Source organism: Erythrolamprus reginae, chromosome Z, assembly GCF_031021105.1.
Source record: "Erythrolamprus reginae isolate rEryReg1 chromosome Z, rEryReg1.hap1, whole genome shotgun sequence".
Taxonomy (NCBI): domain Eukaryota; kingdom Metazoa; phylum Chordata; class Lepidosauria; order Squamata; family Dipsadidae; genus Erythrolamprus; species Erythrolamprus reginae.
In genome coordinates this window covers 96911100-96932872 of record NC_091963.1, presented here as the reverse complement: position 1 = coordinate 96932872, position 21773 = coordinate 96911100, and the positions used below count along the sequence as shown (strand labels likewise).

Genomic DNA, 21773 nt, shown 5'->3' with positions numbered 1-21773 from the left:
AATTTATCAATAAATTTATAGACTGATAATATAAATACATTTTGTGATACTACACATGTTTATTTAATGAAATACTTGTAGAAAAATACTAAGTTTATTTCATATAATATGTACTTTTAATTATATGCATCAAAGAAAAATATATTTTCTTGAAAGTTATTTTTTATATAATACTAACAGTTTGGTGTTTGGTTTAATTGAAAATATTTTTCATTTAAGTAATGTTTTTCCCAAGTAATATTTAACAACTTAAATGGCAATCCCATGCATGCTTACTGAAATATTTACTAGTGCATTCAACTGTGATGATATCCAGAAAAATATAGGCTCCTGAGAATTTCATGTAATATCTGGCATCATTTTGCTTTCTTATTAAAAATCAGTGATGATAGCATTTACTAATTCTGTCCATAATGTTTTTGTGTATTTGAATTTGTTCCATAGTTAATTGATACAGATTTTATAATTAATAAGAAACACAGGATGCAAAAAAATACATAGTGTACATCTTTGTTTCAAGATGTAAAAATAAACTAGAGCAAAGGATAATTTTTAGACTGAAATATTTAGCAGGGCATAGTTACCCCTCTATTAGTAACCTATTGAGTGGCTGGAGTGCATTATATCAGAAACTGCTATGATGAGAAGCAGTTCAAAAGTTTCAGCTATAGGTAATCCTAAACTTAGAACTGTTGCCTAAAATACTAAGATGTTGAGACTTTAGATTTACATATATACACATATGTCACATGTTTTTTTTGCTGAATTTGAAAATTAAGGGAGACTAGGATAGATCTATTTCGGCCTTATTTTGGCCTCATCAGCTAGCCATACTCACTGGGACTTGAATACACACACACACACACACACACACACACATATGTATCACATGTTTTTGCGGAATTTTTCAAATTAAAGGAGACTAGGATAGCGCTATTTTGATATATATATATATATAATGAAATAGTTTCTTTGCAAATAAAGCACTACAAATTTAAATAAAAAAGTTATAGAAAAAAGTAAACAAGAGAATAAAATGACAGAAGAAAAGAAAAAGAAATATCTGGTAGTGGTTTCCGATTTTTATAGCAATGATATTTTATATTATTTATATTTTATCTTTTCTTTCTAAGGATACATTATTGCTTTCTTCTTGCCATCTTCTATCCTGTCTTATCATTAAAAACCCATAAATCCTAAATGCATTTGTTTCTATTTTTAGAACATACAAAAAATTGTAATTTGAAAAATATATTTGTCATTTTATTATAGATTGTTTTCAAATTCTGCCAATGTCTTGAATAACTCTGTATTTTTAACTCATTTGCTAAAAATAACTTTTGCATGTTTCCCTCCCCCCCCCCTTAAAATAACATTTTATTCAAGAATTACGGTAGTCTCTGAAACACCATAGATTATCTAGAATCATTTATACACAATATGAAAAACCATTGTTTCTATATCTCCATTCTACAGCAAAAGATGTTAAATTATTGCTGAAAGACACACCTGTAATATATATTTTCAGATCATGACCACTTGAGAAAAATAGACAGTGACCTTTATAAGAAAATAAAACTACGTATATTGTATTTATGACACTACCTGAGAAATGTCAACTGTGGATAATATGTTCCGATAGTTAAATCTACAATTTTTATTTACAACTTTACAATTTTTTTTACGGGGGAAGAATGATAGTAGTAACCAAGTCTTCTGTGAGTGGATGCTTGAAGGGACAGCAAATACTGGCCTAAATATTTAAATATCTAAATATCTAATGCTTCAATCTTATGTAGAAAAATATTTCTGTAGAATTTATAGAGACATAATTAAGAGTATTGGTTTGGAAATGCATTAAGGCAGGCTGAAACAAAAATTAACCCACTATACTAAATGCAGCCACAGTTCTACATCCATTTAAGTATGGAAAAGTAATTATTCAGAAGTGGCACACACTATTTGTACATCAGTCCAGCGGGGGATTGCTCCCTGTTTCAGACTGGTTCTTGCGCCAGTTATGGGATACTCTGCCCGGGATGCTCCACCTGTCTGCTTGGAATGCTTCTCCACATGCAGAAGATCCAGTAGTAAAGGATTTAGAACCCACTACTGCGTCAGTTGCCAGGATCTCTAGAGGGGTTGAGAAAGAGTTCTGTTTAAAATGAGTCAGGGTGGCGCAGGAGGTAGAGTGATGTACTGCAGGCCACTGAAGCTGACTTGTAGATCTGAAGGTCAGCAGTTCAAATCTCATCACCGGCTCAAGGTTGACTCAGCCTTCCATCCTTCCAAGGTGGGTAAAATGAGGACCCGGATTGTGGGGGCAATAAGCTGACTCTGTTAAAAGTGCTATTGCTAACATGTTGTAAGCCGCCCTGAGTCTAAGGAGAAGGGTGACATAAAAATCAAACAAACAAACAAACAAACAAATAAAATTACCTTATCAATGCAATAAAGAAGGTTCTGAACAAAATGAACCCATCATCTAATGAGCTTTTTAAAAACACCTTCCCCAACTAGTTTGTAGGCAATAATATATCAAAAGAACGCAACCTGCTTATAATTTATTTATTTATTTATTTATTTGTTGGACTTGTATGCCGCCCCTCTCCGAAGACTCGGGGCGGCTCACAACATGTAAAAACAGTCACAACAATCCAATTAATTAAAATTTAACGATTTAAGAAAAGAAACCCCATATGATAACAGACACACACACAAGCATACCATGCATAAATTGACGTGCCCAGGGGAGGTGTTTAGTTTCCCCATGCCTGACGACAAAGGTGGGTTTCGAGGAGTTTTCGGAAGGCAGGAAGAGTAGGGGCAGTTCTAATCTCTGGGGGGAGCTGGTTCCAGAGAGCCGGTGCCGCCACAGAGAAGGCTCTTCCCCTGGGACCCGCCAACCGGCATTGTTTGGTTGACGGGACCCAGAGAAGGCCCACTCTGTGGGACCTAATCGGTCGCTGGGATTCGTGCGGCAGGAGGCGGTCTCGGAGATATTCTGGTCCGATGCCATGAAGGGCTTTAAAGGTCATAACCAACACTTTGAATTGTGACCGGAAATTGATCGGCAGCCAATGCAGACTGCGGAGTGTTGGTGAAACATGGGCGTACCTAGGTAAGCCCATGACTGCTCTCGCAGCTGCATTCTGCACGATCTGAAGTTTCCGAACACTTTTCAAAGGTAGCCCCATGTAGAGAGCATTACAGTAGTCGAACCTCGAGGTGATGAGGGCATGAGTGACTGTGAGCAATGAGTCCCGGTCCAGATAGGGCCGCAACTGGTGCACCAGGCGAACCTGGGCAAACGCCCCCCTCGCCACAGCTGAGAGATGGTTTTCTAATGTGAGCTGTGGATCGAGGAGGACGCCCAAGTTGCGGACCCTCTCTGAGGGGGTCAATAATTCCCCCCCCAGGGTGATGGACGGACAGATGGGATTGTCCTTGGGAGGCAGAACCCACAGCCACTCCATCTTATCCGGGTTGAGTTTGAGTCTGTTGACACCCATCCAGGCCCCGACAGCCTCCAGGCACCGGCACATCACTTCCACCGCTTCGTTGACTGGGCATGGGGTGGAGATGTAAAGCTGGGTATCATCGGCATATTGATGATACCTCACCCCATGTCCTTGGATGATCTCTCCCAGCGGTTTCATGTAGATGTTAAATAGCAAGGGGGAGAGGACCGACCCCTGAGGCACTCCACAAGGGAGAGACCTCGGAGCCGACCTCTGACCCCCCACTAACACCGACTGCGACCGGCCAGAGAGGTAGGAGGAGAACCACCGAAGAACAGTGCCTCCCACCCCCAACCCCTCCAACCGGCGCAGAAGGATACCATGGTCGATGGTATCGAAAGCCGCTGAGAGATCGAGGAGCACCAGGACAGAGGATAAACCCCTGTCCCGGGCCCGCCAGAGATCATCCATCAACGCGACCAAAGCGGTTTCCGTGCTGTAACCGGGCCTGAAGCCTGACTGTCGGGGACCTAGATAATCAGCTTCTTCCAAGGACTGTTGGAGCTGGAGCGCTACCACCTTCTCGACAACCTTCCCCATAAAGGGAAGGTTGGAGACTGGACGATAGTTGTTAAGTACGGCTGGGTCCAGGGAGGGCTTCTTGAGGAGGGGGCGCACAAGCGCTTCTTTATAGAGTGGTGGAAAAACTCCCCTCCCCAAGGAAGCGTTGGTAATCTCCTGGACCCAGCTCCGTGTCACCTCCCTGCTGGCCGAGACCAACCAGGAGGGACACGGATCCAGTAAGCAGGTGGCAGAACTCACAGCTCCGATGGCCTTGTCCACTTCATCAGGTGTCACCAGATCAAACTCTTCCCAGACAGGTGGACAAGTACGTGCCCCAGTCACCTCGACTGACTCGTTGTCAGTCGACTCTGTCTTCAAGAATGCTAGCAAGGAAAGATGAATCCCAGAAATGCCATTATTGCTTAAATAAATGGAATCTTTGTGACTACAAAATAAGGGAGTTGAAACTGTGGGAGGGAATGCTCTTTATCTGTCAAGAAAATACTTCTTCTGGAATTGATCTTTCACATTTATAAATTTCTCAAAATTTACAATACAAGTTGCTTCTCAAAAAGGATTTTAGAAATAATTTTATGTATGGGGGATGAATAAAATGCCCATACATACTAATGTGCATAAAAACATGACAATTTAAAAAATAAACCATTTTATTGAAGGAGAGATGAAGTATGTCTAATTTGTCACTCAAAATAGATTTTCAAAATGTGCTTTCTACCCATCCCCCACAATACCTATTATGCTCTAATTAAAAAATTATTATGTGTCACTATTGGTTTTCACAGGGTCAAGGAGCGCTGTCGGAGAGGCTCCGGAGCTTTAGCATGCAAGATCTTACCACGATTAGAGGAGAGACCAGCAGCACTGCAATTCCACTTTCGCATGCTCCATCAGTTTCTGCACGGGCAAGTGGCAAGCAGAGTCAATCGAAAACTCCCAGAATTGCATCAGACAATATTGGACGTTCAGGTTAGTATAGGATTGCCTGCAGTCACGTTTTCTCCTATCATCAATTATTCAAATGAACACAAGATGACATCATAACATTGAATTTTGTACTCCCTTAAAGCCCATATAGTATCAATTTCAAATAAATTTTAAAGGGATATTTTTAGAATGATTTTGTAACCTTCTGTTGGGTAAAACTGTGAGTCACAAGGCAGCAATTTTTGAAGCAAGGTGCTTCAAACACAATGCCGGGACCCATTGTTCCTGCAGAATGAAATCTGGGAAACCTGTGGCCACTTTAGAGCCACTGCTATGCTGCTGCAGATAAAACAGTACCATGCTTCTATGATTAGGGGCAGGGTGAGATGATTGTCATTTCCAATGCACCCTCCAATGCATCCCACAAATCAATAGGGAAGCTGGCAGAAAGCGCAAACTTATTCATGATTGCCCATGCTTCAGATTTGCAGGGAGTATCAGCAAGAGGGAAGTTAGTAGGGAAGGTTGCAAGTTACTCAGTTAAGTCCCCCATTCATGCTATCTCTCCAGACCCTCTGTGTCTGCATCATACCAATGAACTTAACATGTCTGCTCACCATATCTGACCTTCAGTATGTTACAACCCCTTACACCTCTAAGGCAGCTCTTGCACAACCCCAAGCACCCTTCCTGATCTCTACACCACCATAGAGCATCCTTTCCTGATCTGTGCAGCATAACTCCATTATACTCTCCCAGGATAATATGCCAATAAGATTAATTCTTCTTTCTTTGGAAAATGATGGAGCAGAGATGTTACTTATATTAAACAAAATTGCATGAAAATGTCACATTATATGTTAATTCTGCCGGAATTCAACTTTGCATGGGTTAGGTTTCTTCACCTTTGAAGCTATTGATTGTTAAGTTCCAAAATATTTAGCATATGAAACTTTTGCACTTTTTTCTCTCTTCCTTATGTAAAAAACAAAATATACTTCATATATTTCTATATACTGTATTTTTTTGGAATATAAGACGCACCTTAGTTTTGGGAGAAGAAAACAAGGGGAAAAGGCCTCTGTCTCTCTGTTTGCCCAATAGCAAAAAGAAAACCACATAGATGATATACATTGTCTGCTGTGTATTTCTGTGCATGTATGTCTGACCCATAGAAATAGAAAAAAACTGGAGAAATGTACATTATGGCAATATTTTAATGCCAGAAAGTATTCTTAAATGTATTCACACTAACTCCTCCCAATTATTTAAATAGATCTACTCCAAACATGACTAACTCAGAGTTTAACTCAGCTGCCTTATCTTAATACTAAAAGGGACACTGTTACATTTCAGATTATACTTTTACAAATCTTTAAATAAATCTGATATGACTTTCTGGAAGTACAGTTATTCTCTGCTATAAAAAAGAAGATACAATAGCACTGGGCCTCTTCAGATCAAGCATTTATTTTAAAAAGCTTCTTCATTTTGTTAAGTTGTCTAAAACAATAATAAAGCAGTCTTTAAAAAATAAGTTTAATAATTTGAACATTCTATAGACATTATAGTTATTGACTTACCTCCTAGCAATTTCAGCAGTCCAACATTGCCAGCAGTCTACCTTGGAGCAATTTGACTTCTTGAAGCTAGTTTCACTTTCAATTCTAGCACTTGATTTGCCTTTTTCTGAATCAGCTGTATGTGGGAGGCTGATACTCCATTGCTCATGCTAATCAGGCTCTGGGCTGTACTGTTTGCTGCAAGGAGGTAAATTTGCAAGGCAGAGACCAAAGGGTGGGGGTGGCTGGATGAGGCTATATTCGGTGTATAAGACGCACCCAAGTTTTCATCCTGTTTTGGGGAGTAACAAGGTGCATCTTATAACCGGAAAACACGGCAATATGTCCTCTGTTGGATATTCCCGAGACTGTCCATTTCTCTTTCAATTCAGTTCTTTTCTTTTTGATAGTTCAGGATAGAAGATATCACTCCATAGGCTCTTAGCTGTGGATAGACTTAGATAACTTAGTATTTCCCAGGTACAGCTAATTTATTTTCTTTCATAAAAGTGCTAGAGGAGAACACTTTTTTCATACACTCTATAAATTATAGAGTAATTATAATCCAACAAAAGTTACTATGGTTTCAAATTAAAAGGTGGAGAGTAAAATGTAAAAAGTATAAATAAATGAACAAAAGAAAAAAAGATTATGTATATATTTTATTGATTTATTAAACAAATTTATAGAGCTGCCCAGCCCTTCTATTAAAGGATCTCTAGGTGGGAAACAGAGATGTTTAGCAATGAGCCAGTGTTGCAGTGATTAGAGTGCAGTACCACAAGCTATTACTTCTGTTGCCTGCCAGCTACCTGCAATTTGGCAGTTCAGATCTCACCAAGCTCAAGGTTGATTCAGCCTTCCATCCTCTGCCTCCGCCGTCAGGCATGGGGGAATTGGGACATCTCCCCCGGGCCTATACAGTTTATGCATGGTATGTTTGTGTGTATGTTTGCTTTTAATAATGGGATTTTTAGTGTTTTTTAAATTATTAGATTTGTTGTACATTGTTTTATTGTTGCTGTGAGCTGCCCCGAGTCTACGGAGAGGGGCGGCATACAAATCTAATAAATAAATAAATAAATCCTTCCAAGGTGGGTAAAATGAGGACCCAGATTGTTGGCGGCAATATGCTGACTCTGTAAACCACTTAAGGAGGGCTGTAAAGCACTGTAAAGTGGTATATAAGTCTGAGTGCCATTGCTATTGCTAATCAGATCTTCACAGTCTTCTAGAAAGGCAGCAAGGTAGGAGCTCCTCTGTATCTTAGGGTGGAGGCTGCTTCACAAGACATACGCCTTGAGAAAGAATGGATGCCGCCTAGGTCCAGCACTTGACACTGCTTCACCAATGGGACCCAGAGCAGGTCCATTCCACTTACAGGAGACTTGGCCACTTGCCATATAGGTTTTAAAAAGAACAACCAACATTTGAATTGCATCGCTAAGCAGTGGTATTGGGTAAATACATCACGAAGGATCCATTACTACAGGTGCCACTGCATTCTAGGCAAGCCAAAACTTCCAAATGCTCTTCAAGGACATCCCCATCTAAAATGCTTCTATGTGCTTTATACACTAATGCAATCATGAAGTGACTAGGACCTGAGTGACAATGAGCAGTGTCTTCTGATCTAGGAAATAGTGCAATTGGAGCATATTATGTATTATTATAAATTATTAATTATATTATGCACTGGGCAAAAGCCCTTCTTGGCTTCCATCTGCAACAGTTCTGAGTCAAGGAGTATTCAACCTGCTTTCCTCTGTGTCTAGAATTGCTTCCAATTTATACTTTTCCTCCCCATTTACCAGTATAAGAGGAGAGTACCTACCTGTGAACGCAGAAAATTTTTTTGCAAATGTTTTTTACATTTTTTCTCCACTTCAAAAACATGCATATAACATCAATGCAGAATTCAAAGAGTGATGGTACAGAGTGAATTTTAATTCATGCTAGCAATTGCAACTTGAGTATAACTGAGTTAATTTGCTTAATCACTGGGAAGGAGCCAAAAAAAATTTTATCCAATTTTTTGGAAGGCCTTTTGGAATTTTTTTTAAAAAATTGAAACGCATGACAAATTCTCTTCTGCAATTCTAGCCCTCTCTAATTCTAGCCCTATATACATCTGCTGCTTTTTTGTACGTGTCCTTTACTGGTTCAACCTGTTCTTTAAGAGGCTTTGAACAGTTTGCCTCTTATGCAGAAAATGTGAAACATAAGGGATGTTGGCAAGACTTGAGAATAAAATCTGAAAGTTACTTGGAACAAAGACATACCAGTAGAGGTATGTGATAAATATTACATCATGTCACAATTGATTAACCATCTCAGATTCTCTGTTAGTGGACAGATGATACAAGGAAAAGAAATTAAGTAACACTGATGATATTACCTAGTTTGGGCAGTGAAATGTTTGCAAGAAAACAAGCTCAGAGAGCACCAAGGATCTCTCAATTATTTTAAAAAATATTTAATAAGTACAAGAGGGCCCTCACAAAATTTGGAAATTTGGATTTCCTTTGTCTGAAATTACATCACTGACCAAATCTTCCATCGTGTAATTTCAGACATGTGATCCAAAAGAAGCTAGCTATTTCCCAGGACATTAGTAAATCCTTTTCAAGACATAAAATGACTTTAGCAAAAAATTCCATTACTACAAGTTGCTTACATATCTTTGCGTTGGGGGAAGATTGCTGATAAAATCTAGGGGAAATAGTCCCAGGGCTGTGACAGAATCATTAGTTGCTGCAATAATCTAACCTATTTACCAAGAATGGTTTACTGAAAGACATTAATGACAAGAGTTAATGTCTGCATAGGGGCAAGACCATCAGAATTCACTGAAATCTCTACATTGGGTTTTAACACCCCCCATCCCCCGAAGTGTCCTGTTGTTCTGCTATTATGGCACAGCTGCCATACTACTCCCACTAGGCCTTGGGGAAGAGACATATATAGATATGGTTGTACAACAGCTACCCTCCTATTATTATGAAAGGCACACAATTGTTGATTCTTGGAGGTCATCCATTGGGGCCCTAGCATAAGTATCCAATATTGCTATGAACTAATCCATCTATACATCAACAATTTCTCTTCCTGGTTCACCTTTTCAGATGGGCCTCATTTATTGTTTGACTAAAAGTTGTATGGCTGGGGCATTGTTGGTAGAGAGACATTTCGAAAATTGGTGATCCAAGCACCTACCTCCTGTAGATGTTGCAACATTGCTGCTGCAGGGTGCTTAGTGGATGGTGAAGTCCTCTGGGGATCAGAGGCCATTCCAAAAAATCCTGTCTTTAAAAGACAATGAGACTTACAAGATTGATAGCAGCCTTTTTAGGGAGATGTAGTAGGAAACATAAAGTTACATTGACAAAATCTTTTGAGCCTGAAAGTACTCTCTTTCTATCTCCTTTGCAGTCTGAGTCTCTTCTAAACCTCTTGCCCATCTACATTTTTGCTGCACCTTAAAATGCCTGTTAACTGACTGTTTTCTTGGCGGTATCTCATTGCCCTGTCTCTCAAGGTCATTCCTATATATCATTATCCATATTTACAAACCAAAAGGGTCAATAAAAAGCTAAAACGGGAAAAAAAAGACATCTTTTGCAATAGCCAATATTTGGATAAGTAGGAATCAACATCAGACAATTATCAAGCAGAAAACAATATCCTAATTAAAAAACTACTAAGAACAAAACAATAGTCTCACCAAAATTAGCAGGGCAAATTACGGTTTATAAATAGGGAGAAAATTCCATACTCACTTATACTGAGTATAACCGTTAGAGAATGAAATGTCTGCAAGTGAACAACAAAGGTCAAAAAGAACAAATGGCTTCACAAGTGAAAAAAAGCATTTTTAAATGTGTGGCTTTTTTTTCAGAATATAGATGTTGTTCAGTTTGTCAAATTGTGCAAGGTAAGTATGGATTATTTTTATGCAATCTGTATGTCTTTTATAAGCATTATTTCTTGCAGTTTATATTTATATCTGAATTATAATATTTGTAATATTGTATCCTAATATTAACAGTTCAAGTCTTAAATGGTTGTTGGTGTGGTTTAGATAGCTATCTGTGAGCTACACTACCAGTCTGCAATTCTGGCTGAGAAATGCTCCTTCTGCAAACAAGTTTTGAATTGCACTGTTAAGTTCTTTAGACATTTAAAATTGAAATTTAGGATTTGCTTTGATGTGATTCCAACTGAAAAGGTAAATTTAGTTAATGTAATCTCTAATAGCATGTTTTTCAAAGAAATCCTAAATCAAGCTGACTTACTAGGCTGCCTCTTGATATCAATAGTCCTTGAGTTGTGATCATGAGGGAGCCTGACTATTACAGTCGCAACTTGCAATGATCAACCCAGTTTTACAGATTTTGTGGTAGTCATTAAATGCATGTGGCAGTCATAAATTGGAACTCATTGTTTGCTATGAGTGTAATTTTGCTAAAAGCAAGAAATAAGTGACCCCACTTAGTTTATCAGCTCAGACAATCTTAGCTAGCTGTTGCCATTGCTGAAATAGTATACTGAAGAACTTATATTAAGGAAATATGATTTTGGACAGGAGAATCTTGACTAGCTAGTAGGATAAATGAGAAAAACCAGTGGAAGCAAAATAAGATTGTATGAATCAGGGGTGCGTTCTAACTCACTCCACTGCCAGTTTGCTTCCTCCTGTGCTAAATGGGTATGCCCGTGCATGCAGTTTGAAAACTTTACTTCTGCGTATGCACAGAAGCAAAAAAGAGCTTCTGCATACGCGAAGAAGTGAAAAACAAGATGGCCAGCTGACCATCGCTCCCAGTTTGATGAGTTGGGAAATTCCTGCTACATGTTCTAAAAAACTGGTCCAAACCAGGAGGAACCCACCTCTTGTATGAATCTTTCTCAAAGCCTCATTTTTATTTCCAGAGAGCTACCACTTTAATCAGTTGACTCCTTGTTTACCTTTCCCAGTTGAAAATAATAAGGGGAATGATGTCAGCCCCAAACAGAATAGGATAGAAATGAGATAAATAGATTTGGGTGCCATTGATTCCTGAAAACACTTATGAAGGAAGAGTATCTCCTTTTAATCGCTGGGCAAAACTGAATGTCCAAAGTTATTGTTAGACAGCAGGTGTTTTTTTTTTTAGCTGACATTCAAGATTAGAGTTACTCAGTGAGGAAAAAGATGAAACCTCTCTGATCATAAAATATTGGCATTGATATTGATACCTCATTACATACTAATATGGCTATCTCCCGGTTGGTCCTTTCTCCACATGCATTGGAGAAAAACACCAGCCAACTTGTGTGGGGAGCTGCACCAATTCTAACAAATGAAACCTTGTTTCTGTTTGTGTGTGTGTGCACAACTGTACATGTGTAACAATGCTATTGTTATTGTAATTTTATACTGTTGTGAGCCACCCTGAGTCCTTCGGGATTGAGCGGTATAAAAGTCAAATTAAATAAACAAACAAACAAATAAATAAATAACACATGTAAAATGGCAAAATAATACTTATTTTATTTTTATAATAAATATAATTTATGGTATAATTCAATGGAAATGATGCCTGTTATGAAATGGTTATGCTAGGTCTTTTCATAGAGTAGTTTGTTTTGCATGTGGTTCGGATATCTCTTGTCCTGTTTGGTTTGCTCTTTTGAATGACTTTGCTTCAACTTTGTGCCATTATTTTTCTATGGAATAAAAGCCTTGTGCTCCATATTTATTATCAGTAAAATAGGCAGGATGTATCATTTTAGTCCAGTATGGTAAGGGATATGCAATTAGGGAAGGGACTTTAATCAGAATGCCACAAGCTTTCTATTTGCTCTTTAACCTCCCCTGGGAGAAATTCAGCTTGATTTGGAATGGTCAGGGTTTTTAAGGAGTGCAGTTGAGAGACTTTTATCCTTATCCTTATGCAAATAACAGGTCTTATAATTTAGGGAGATTGGGGATCAAAAATAGGCGTGGGATGTTAGAGGTAGAAATTAGGACTTTTCAGCCTTCAAAATATTGTTGAATTATAGTTCTAATATCTCTTTGGCCCAAGTCATTAATTTTACTTTAGGTTCTTGAATATTTCCAGTAACATTGGAGGGCCACACATTCCCTATCCCTACTTTAAAGATAATTTGTGCTCTATAATCAGCTGAAAAGGAAAAAGAGTGTTAATTTGGAACAAATGTATCCCCTTTTATGTTTGTACTACATCTGCATTTTATACCTTTATATTTGGGAATTTTATTTTGGGAACATTGTAGGAAAGCAAACATGAATCTAGACATCTTAAGGCTTCTTTTGCTTTAACATTTCAGCATCTGCTTGTGTTATCTGATAAGGATAAATTCAACTATAAATATCAACAGAATACTTATGGTGGTTTTACAATTTAGAATTATTTTTAAGTGATATTTTTTGTGCCCTTATGATTCTTGCATTGAATATTTGCTTCATAGCTCTTTGATATTTTATATTATTTAAAATTATATAGTTATTTAGAATAATTATCACACTACTATATATTTTCTGTATCTAAATTAAGAAACTGAGTAATGTTTAAATATTTTAATACTATTGAGATTGTTATGCTCAAAAACCTTTCTGAGCCAAGGAATATGGTTACATATGCTTGCAAATGCTTTCTTGTTCATTATTTTTATTGTTTTTTTCCCCCCTTCCCCATATACCAATTTTGGGACTCTGATGTAAGTGTTACTGATTGCACGAGTAACTTCTAAACAGGAATGCATAAGAATGCATTATATAACTAAGAAATGCTTACTCTTAACTCATAATGTATAGTATGCATACATACAACATATGTGATTATTGCGTGTGGTATAATCTTTGTTGTCTTGTTTGATTAGCAGAATCACATTTTTAGTTTTTCTTCCAATCAGGATGTCTACAATACTGTTTCTATTAAAACATCGATGAAATCTAATACCTACTAGTTGAGATGTGCCAAATCTGTCTAGATGTGTTGTAACTTAACTACATAACAAAATGTGTGAGACTTTTTATTGGGCTTGCTTTGCATAGCTATAAAGACAGCAATGTTCTTTATAAGCTTTGTACATTTTTCATAATTCTTTATAACTTTATTTTATCATGTTTATCATATATTTATTTTGCAAGGAAAACAAAATTTAATCAATAGAGATTAAATCTGGTGTGTTCCTGGGGAAGTATACAAATAGTGAGGAAACAGTGATGATCCTGTGGCTTGCAGGCTTTTTCCAATCTTGTGGATTCAACAAACATAGTTGAGGCAGAGTGTTAGGGGCTCAATAAGGGAGGGAGGGAGGAAAAGAAGGAAGGAAGGAAAAGAAAGGAAAGAGAAGGGAGGGAGGGAGGGAGGGAGGAAGGAAGGAAGGAAGGAAGGAAGGAAGGAAGGAAGGAAGGAAGGAAGGAAGGAAGGAAGGAAGATGCTGTTATATATTGTCTGGAAATAGTTCAGTGCTTCATCCTACTTTTTGTTTTTAAATGTGCACAATTCTCCAGAAAAATAAAAGATACCCTGGAGGGCTAGAGAATGTAGAATGGAACATTCTCAGCAACTTGCTTTCTATTTAATTCATGTTTTGTTGTTGGCCATGCTTATTATCACAGTTGTGCTCATATATATATGCAAACATTTGTGAGAAAAAGTTGCAAAAAAATTTGGGGACATTCAATGAGTAAAGAATTTTTCCTGGAGATTATGTGAGTTGGAATTAAACACAAAAATTAGGAAAGCTAAATCTTTTTAACAACTAAATCAACTAACCACTAAATAGCAGACAGCTTAAAATGATTGATAAATCACATTAGGTAATTTGACTCCATATTATCTCTGGAGAAGGCATGCCCTGGACAATGGCTGCTGAAAATCAGTTTGCTGACCACCTTCTGTGATCTTCCATGTACTGTTTCTCTTCATTATTTAGATATTAAACGGATGCTATAAGTGGTTCAACTAGATGGTGAGGGAAAGAATGAAAACACATTTGAAGCAAACTCTAAACCAACTGACATTGAGTTGTCAGAGGATGAAGAGAATGGCTCATTGGATAGCACATCCAAACCTAAACGTTCCCCCCCAAAGGACCCAATCATTGAGGTACTTCCATATGGGAAAGAGGCTTTAAGGCCACACTTATTTGTAATAACGTGTTCTTTTTATAGGACTTCTGTGGTTTGTTTTTTAGTTTTGCACAGTGGCAGACAATTATCTTCACAGCTAGAATGTCTGTCTTTGGTTATGAAAGTAGCATTTCCTTATAGTTATATCGGGAAGAGAAAGAATTAGAAAATTGATGTATTTATGTATGTATTATTTGTGAAACCTGTATGATTATAAAACCATCATTATAAGCCAGAAAATGTTGTTTTAATTGAATATTTAATCTAACCCATTTGAATTAACACTGTTTAAAATTAAAATGAGCAAAACTATTCAGACATTATGACAGCCCTGCACTTGTCAGCTTATTTTCTTACACACCATATTTTAAACTCTGATAGCCAAATCTTTTTCAATACTTTAAACTGTAGACTATTGTGTTAGAATAAAATATGATAAACATTAGAAAGCAGTGGTGGTGAATTTTTTTTCCTCTTTGATGGACTGTAGTCAGCCTGACATATTGAGTGAAACGTAATAGGCTTCTGAGTCCAAGAATGCAGTTATGGAGAAAAAAGTTTCTGTAGTGAAATTGTGGAAATCTAAAAAGATATATTCCACACCTTTGACTGTACCAGAACCATAGCAATAGATATATTCATTATGTGACTTACCATTGTGTCTTCTTGCAGATCATATGTATGAATGTTGGTTCAGATTGTAAAGAACATTTGGGCAGAGGCAAAATCCAGCTTGGTACTAAAGCACACTGCATTATTTCCACTGAAATGTTTCATTGTGTAGCTATAAACTGCTAGCCTATTAAGTTTGGACTGTGTGTTTCATCCCAAACTGTTTCAAGCTATCACTGAAAATCTAAATTGTTGCTGCAATGGGAATTTTGTGGAATAGTGGAAAAGGAACTAATATAATCCTGGGGAGACACAGGTTCAAATCAACCATAAGAACTAATGGAGTAAGTTTGGGCCAGTGACCTATCTTCAACTCAAATTATTTTTGAGTTTGCTATGTGGAAATAAAGGGTTGCTGTTTTGGAAAACTCCTGGAGAAAAGGCAGGATAAAAATGCATACCAACAAATACATGGTAAATTAAAACAATGCAACATTATGTTGAACATAATATCTTTAATTAACTTTTTCCAATTATGCAGGATTGCAATTTCCAATGCCCATATTGGTTAGAATAATAAATTGGCTAGAATGATTTATGGGTATCATAATCCTATTGGGTGTTTTGCATTGTATCAAAGCAGTGGATTATGTTTGTACCAAGAGTAACATTTGCTCAGCCTATTTTCCTGAAAATCAAGGTTGCTTTTTAGAGTTGATTATTCATACTGCCCCTACCCTCCTCGCTTTCCACAAAATGCTAAAGACCCATCTCTGCCGCCAAGGGTCGGGGGATTAACCTCCACCTCCTTCTTCTCCGACCTCTATATTGATTAGCTGGACCGAGTGTGTATGATTGTGCAGTTAATGGGTTTTTATGGCAATGTATTTTAATTTAGTTTTAAATTTTAACGTTAGATCTGTATTGTACTGTATTGCTGCTTTGTTGTGAGCCGCCCTGAGTCTTCGGAGAGGGGCGGCATACAAATCTAATAAATTCAATTCAATTCAATACTTGCTAAATAGTAATAACAACAACAGAATTGGAAGGGACTTGGGAGATCTTCTAGTCCAACCCCCTGCTTAGGCAGGAAACCCTACATTACTTCATATAGATGGTTATCCAACATCATCTTCTTAAAAATGTTCAGTGTTGAAGCATTCACAACTTCTGGAGACAGCCTGTTCCAATGATTAATTGTTCTAAATGTCAGGAAATTTCTCCTTAGTTCTAAGTTACTTTTCTCCTTGTTTAGTTTTCACCCATTGCTTCTTGTTCTACCCTCAGGTGCTTTGGAGAATAGGTTGATTCCTTCTTCTTTGTGGCAACCCCTGAGATATTGGAACACTGCTATCATGTCTCCCCTGGTCCTTCTTTTCATTAAATTAGCCATGCCCAGTTCTTGCAACTGTTCTTCATGTTTGAGCTTCTATTCTCCTAATCATTGTTGCTCTTCTCTGCACTTTTTCTAGAGTCTCAACATCCTTTTTGCATCGTGGCAACCAAAACTGAATGCAGTATTCCAAGTGTGGCCTTACCAAGGCCTTATAAAGTGGTATTAACACTTCACGTGATGTTGATTCTATCCCTGTTTATGCAACCTAGAACTGTGTTGGCTTTTTTTGGCAGCTGCTGCACACTGCTGGCTCATATTTAAATGGTTGTCCTCTAGAACTCCAAGATCCCTCTCACAGTTGTTACTGTACCACATATACTGTACCTCTGCATTTTGTTTTTCTTGCCTAAATATAGAACCTTACTTTTTCTACCATTGAATTTCATTTGGTTAGATAGCGCCCATTACTTAAATTCTTTACATTAAGTTACTTTGTTCAAACTGTATTCATGGAATAATCATTTTTTGTGTTATGCTTTTGGCAGGCACCGCCTAGGAGCCTTAGACCTCGTTTCAGGAAAAAAAGTACCTCATCTTCTACCACTGAAACCACAAACGTGTGATGAACCATCCAGCACCAAGATCCACAGAATGCCTCTCTTCTGCCTTAAAAGACCTATTGTGAGGGGGGGGAGGGGAACAGTGGTAAGAGGGATGTGTTTGTGATATTGTAGCATTTTAGAAAAGAACTTTCTTGCTCTCCTTTTCTTATTCTGCCACATGTGTTGCATTATAGTTTTCATTGACAGAAGCAATGTTTCTTGCTCCCCCTTCGATTTCTTTGTAGAATAGTGATTCCCCATCCCCCCAGTTACAATGATGGGGTTCAGTATTGTAACCATTAAGTTATATGATTTTAGCTCTGTTAATGAACTTAGAAAATGAATTTTTATCTGTTTCAAAATCATATTTATTTTGGGGCTTAATAATAAGTATAATGTGGACCAATAGGGGCCACCAATTTTTCAGACTGTGACTGATGTATTAAGATTAATTGTTTTGACTGTACAAGTAGTGAAAAATGTAAAAACAAATCTAAATATGTTTCTATTTCTTCTTTGCAGTCATTTATGGGATTAGTTATTGTATATTCTGTCACTAAATCTGTATAAAATGGCCCCACTGGAGTCTTAGAAATGTAGAGATGAGAAACACATTTATAGGAATATACCACTGATTAATCTTTGGTTTATATGCCATAACTTTCTTAAGACTGGTGTTGTTACTAATTATGAAATCAGGTAGACATTGCATTCACATTAATAGAACTAGAATTGTGCTATTAAGAAATTCACTGTATAAAAACACATTGGTACAGTATTATCTAACATGTTGACCATTTTAATGAGCAATTGTGTGACATGTCTGAGGCATGTTTATGGTTGCAGTAATGAATGCTAAGGTGCAAGTCATAATTTTGGATGCAAATCAATTCTCTGCCTATATGATTTTAGTCCTGTCATTCTCCCAACTCACACATTAACATTTAATTTAGAGAAATTCACAGATTTCAGCAGTAATATAGCTTCTAGTATAGATTACAACAGTTTGTAGTTAGATGGTACAATTGTAATTTTAGAAAAGTTCAAAACAAGGAAAACATACGAGGATTGGTGTATTTTAGCTTTGGATTGATGTCTCCTATATGTGTAAAGCATGAAATCTTGAAGATTATACTATAACATTTGTGTTTGCCTTCATATCTATCTCATTAAAAACAAAAGTACTGTAGAACACAGTATTTGACATTGAGGATAAATAGATTGCGTATGACAGCACTAATGTAATCTCCTTCAGGCGAGATTATGAAATGACTGTATTTCAGTCTCCATGGTCAACTTTACTGTATAAAGGGGATATCTGAAGTAAGTATATAAGGTTTTTTCTAGCATGCTTTGGTATTAGGTTGGAACTTCTAACACTTTTAAAACGAGAAAAAAAAAATCCCATAACAGCAGCACATCAATAGCACTATCTGAAAAAATAATAAAACAATTTTCTCCCATTTAAACCAAATTTGGATTTGTTGCCATTTCAATCAGTAAATCAAGAATTTAAATGGCAGCTAAAAAATATTAAGTCATTGGGAGGGGGTATCTCAAAATCTTTGATGTTTTAGTTTGCATATTTGTTAAGATTCTATAGGCATATTTTGTCTGTCTCTCTCATACATATATATCTATTTCATTATTGTATGAAACAATAGCAGACACAATTTTCTTCATTGTGTTATATGTAATTGAATTTTTTTAGAAAGGTCATAAATTTATATTCATTTATGCCAAAAAGATATTTCTTCTCAAATTCTATGACACTTTATTTTAATTAAAATTAATCTATGTCTTTTTGATCATGTTTACTAAAATATGACTGTTCTGCACTTCATTTTGTAAATATTGAGGTGAATTTGTTGAACTTGCCTTATCTCTCATATGAATTCATTGTAAAATTATTTGTACTTAGCAAATGTACTAATTGCAGCTGAACTGAATGCCTCCGTATAGCTCAGTGATAATCATGAATGGCTATATAAATAATATATTCTAGTGGATTTTTAAGCTGCAATATTGTTGGAAACAAACTGATCCTGGCTGTTATCATAAATTGTTAGATATATGTAGCAAAACCCATTAGTTTTAGGGATTGGAAAACTCAAGGCACATACTTTATACCAAAATACTAGGACTATTATATTTTCACATTTCCATATAATGATGTGCTTTACTGTATACATTTAATGAATAGTTGTTTCAATTTTCCAGTATTTTTGGGATCAATATTAGAAATGAAATGTGTATCCAAGGGAAATCCTATTTCCATATTACTCAGTCTGAAATGACTGAATCGAACTGCAGATGTGGAGGCATCAATGGATCATATCAGGAATATCTGATGTGTTCCATCAGCACAGTATTTCTGCTACAGCAGCTTAGTATTATAACATTAACTGAGACTGTAGATAAGATTCTATATATAAAGGAAAAAGATTCCCTTGCCCTGTGTCTAGAGGCCTACTGCTTGCCCTGTAGCCATGGCCCTGCTGCTTTTTAAATATCAGTGAAAGTGGAATATCTTTGCCTTCATACAAACTGTATTTCCAGTTTTCAATCTATCCACCATCCAGTACTAACTAGATCTGACTCTTTTTAGCTGCATAATAGCTAAGGTTGCTACCTGCTGCCACCTTTTGTAAATGTAAACTTACCCGGTATTACAATACCTCACGTTTACTAAATATCTATTCCAGATTCTTTTTCATGCCCATGGTTTAGGTCCATAATCTGTAGTTTATTATTATGGTCATAGAACATAAAAATAAGTACCGGTATCTCACTATCAACTGAATATGATCTATAGTATATTTGGATTTAGGTATCTCAATATCAACTGAATATGATATTTAAGTATCTCAATATCAACTAAATATGATATAGAGTATATTTGGATTTACCCATTTTGAAGCAGCTGCTTATTTCTGTCATAGCCGGGATAATGAATCTGGCTATGCTAGTTGACATCTATGCTTCCTGATTAGTTAACAGGAAGATGACATAATCATCTTCAACATTGGCTAAATATTATCATAGTTTGGAAATTACACACACATACATAGACACACCCTTCAACATGACTTTTGAAGGGAGTCTTTGTAACTTGATATATCATCTTTCACATATCATATATATGATAATATATGACGATATATATATCATCAGGTTACAAAATCTCCCTTCAAAATGCAAACTGAAGGGTATATAAGAGACCAATGTAAAACCTCTTGGCATTTTAATACCAAAAGATAATATTAAACAAATAGTAGGCAAATGCAATACTTTTTAGGGATTGATCTGTATGAAATAAGGTGGAACTGGAAGAAATCATTATTGATTTTTTTGGGGGGGGGGCAGCATGTTGCTTAAATAATTAATTGGTTTAAATTATTTCCATCAAGAATAGAATTTTTTAAAGACAATTGCCAAACTCTCTTGGGTTGAGAATTAATTTAAGCCAATAACTAACACATGCTGTTGGATCATGTTAGTGACCCACTTCACTCTTGGCCTATATCTGGAGTGCATCATGAAACTCAAAATGTGATTTAGAATAGCTGACTGAATAGCACTATATAGTCTAGGCACATGTTTGAAAGCTGTAAATTAGCTGACTTATTTGCTTTGATCACAAACACTTTTAGTCAGCCTAGTATACGATTACCTCTTTTCATAAAGAAAAGCCTTAAAATAGCTGCTGCATTCCTTTTTACCTTCTCTTTTAAAAACTGAATTTTGGGGCCTTGAAGTGCCTGTCATAATTGTTCTGAAATATTGAAAAGGCTGAACCTGTTCTATAACTTACCATTTATTTGCCATAGTTATTTTATATTTAGCAGATCTCTTTGAATAGATCATTGTTATGGTTTTTTGATAATTAATAATCAGAACAGTATCTGTTGCTTAGGTCTTAAAGTTGGTATATTTGCTTTAGTCTTTGAGCCTTCACTCTTGAGACACAGGAAGCAATGTTCAGTGAGAGCAGGTTTTTGCCTACCTACAACATCGATATCACTGATACATTGTCATTTCCAATTAGAATATTCTGAGGCTCAAAAGGCTACCAAAGAACTTGAATTGCTGCTGCCAATTAGAAAACTTAAAAGAGGACAAATGGAAAAATAATTTTTACCTGCTCAAAGGCAACTTCTTATGCAATTACTATAGTGGTTAAGGCCTCATGTTAGAAACCGAGAGACTGTGAGTTCTAATTCCACTTAGATATGAAAGCCAGCTAGGTGACTAGACCAGTCACTCTTTTCTCAGCCCAATCCACCTCAAAAATTGTTGTTAAGGGGAAAATAGGAGGAAAGAGTATTAGGTAGGTTAGTCATCTTGAGTTATTTATAAAAATAATAAAGGTGGGATATAAATATAAATGTTAAGCAAAAAACCTACTCCATATTTAAGACAAAATCTGCAAACAAAAATAATAAATATGGAAAGAAGAAATTAAATTCTTATTAAATAAGATATTTAGAAAAAGAAAATAAATCCTGAATACAATATGAATGGTGCCTAGCCAAGTGTACATGGTCC

The 21773-nt window shown here is 36.5% G+C and overlaps 2 protein-coding genes across 2 annotated transcripts in view; both read left to right on the top strand.

Annotated features, from left to right (window-relative positions):
• REEP1 (receptor accessory protein 1) overlaps window positions 1–17337 on the top strand; it is a 43763-nt gene extending 26426 nt beyond the window's left edge. Inside the window, exons 6-9 of the mRNA XM_070729165.1 lie at window positions 4829–5012; window positions 10431–10466; window positions 14501–14652; window positions 17169–17337. Of these exons, the coding sequence (XP_070585266.1) occupies window positions 4829–5012; window positions 10431–10466; window positions 14501–14652; window positions 17169–17246 (450 nt within the window). The 3' untranslated portion in view covers window positions 17247–17337. The remainder of the gene's footprint in view (window positions 1–4828; window positions 5013–10430; window positions 10467–14500; window positions 14653–17168) is intronic.
• IMMT (inner membrane mitochondrial protein) overlaps window positions 1–21773 on the top strand; it is a 348633-nt gene that overhangs the window by 283069 nt on the left and 43791 nt on the right. The window lies entirely within an intron of this gene.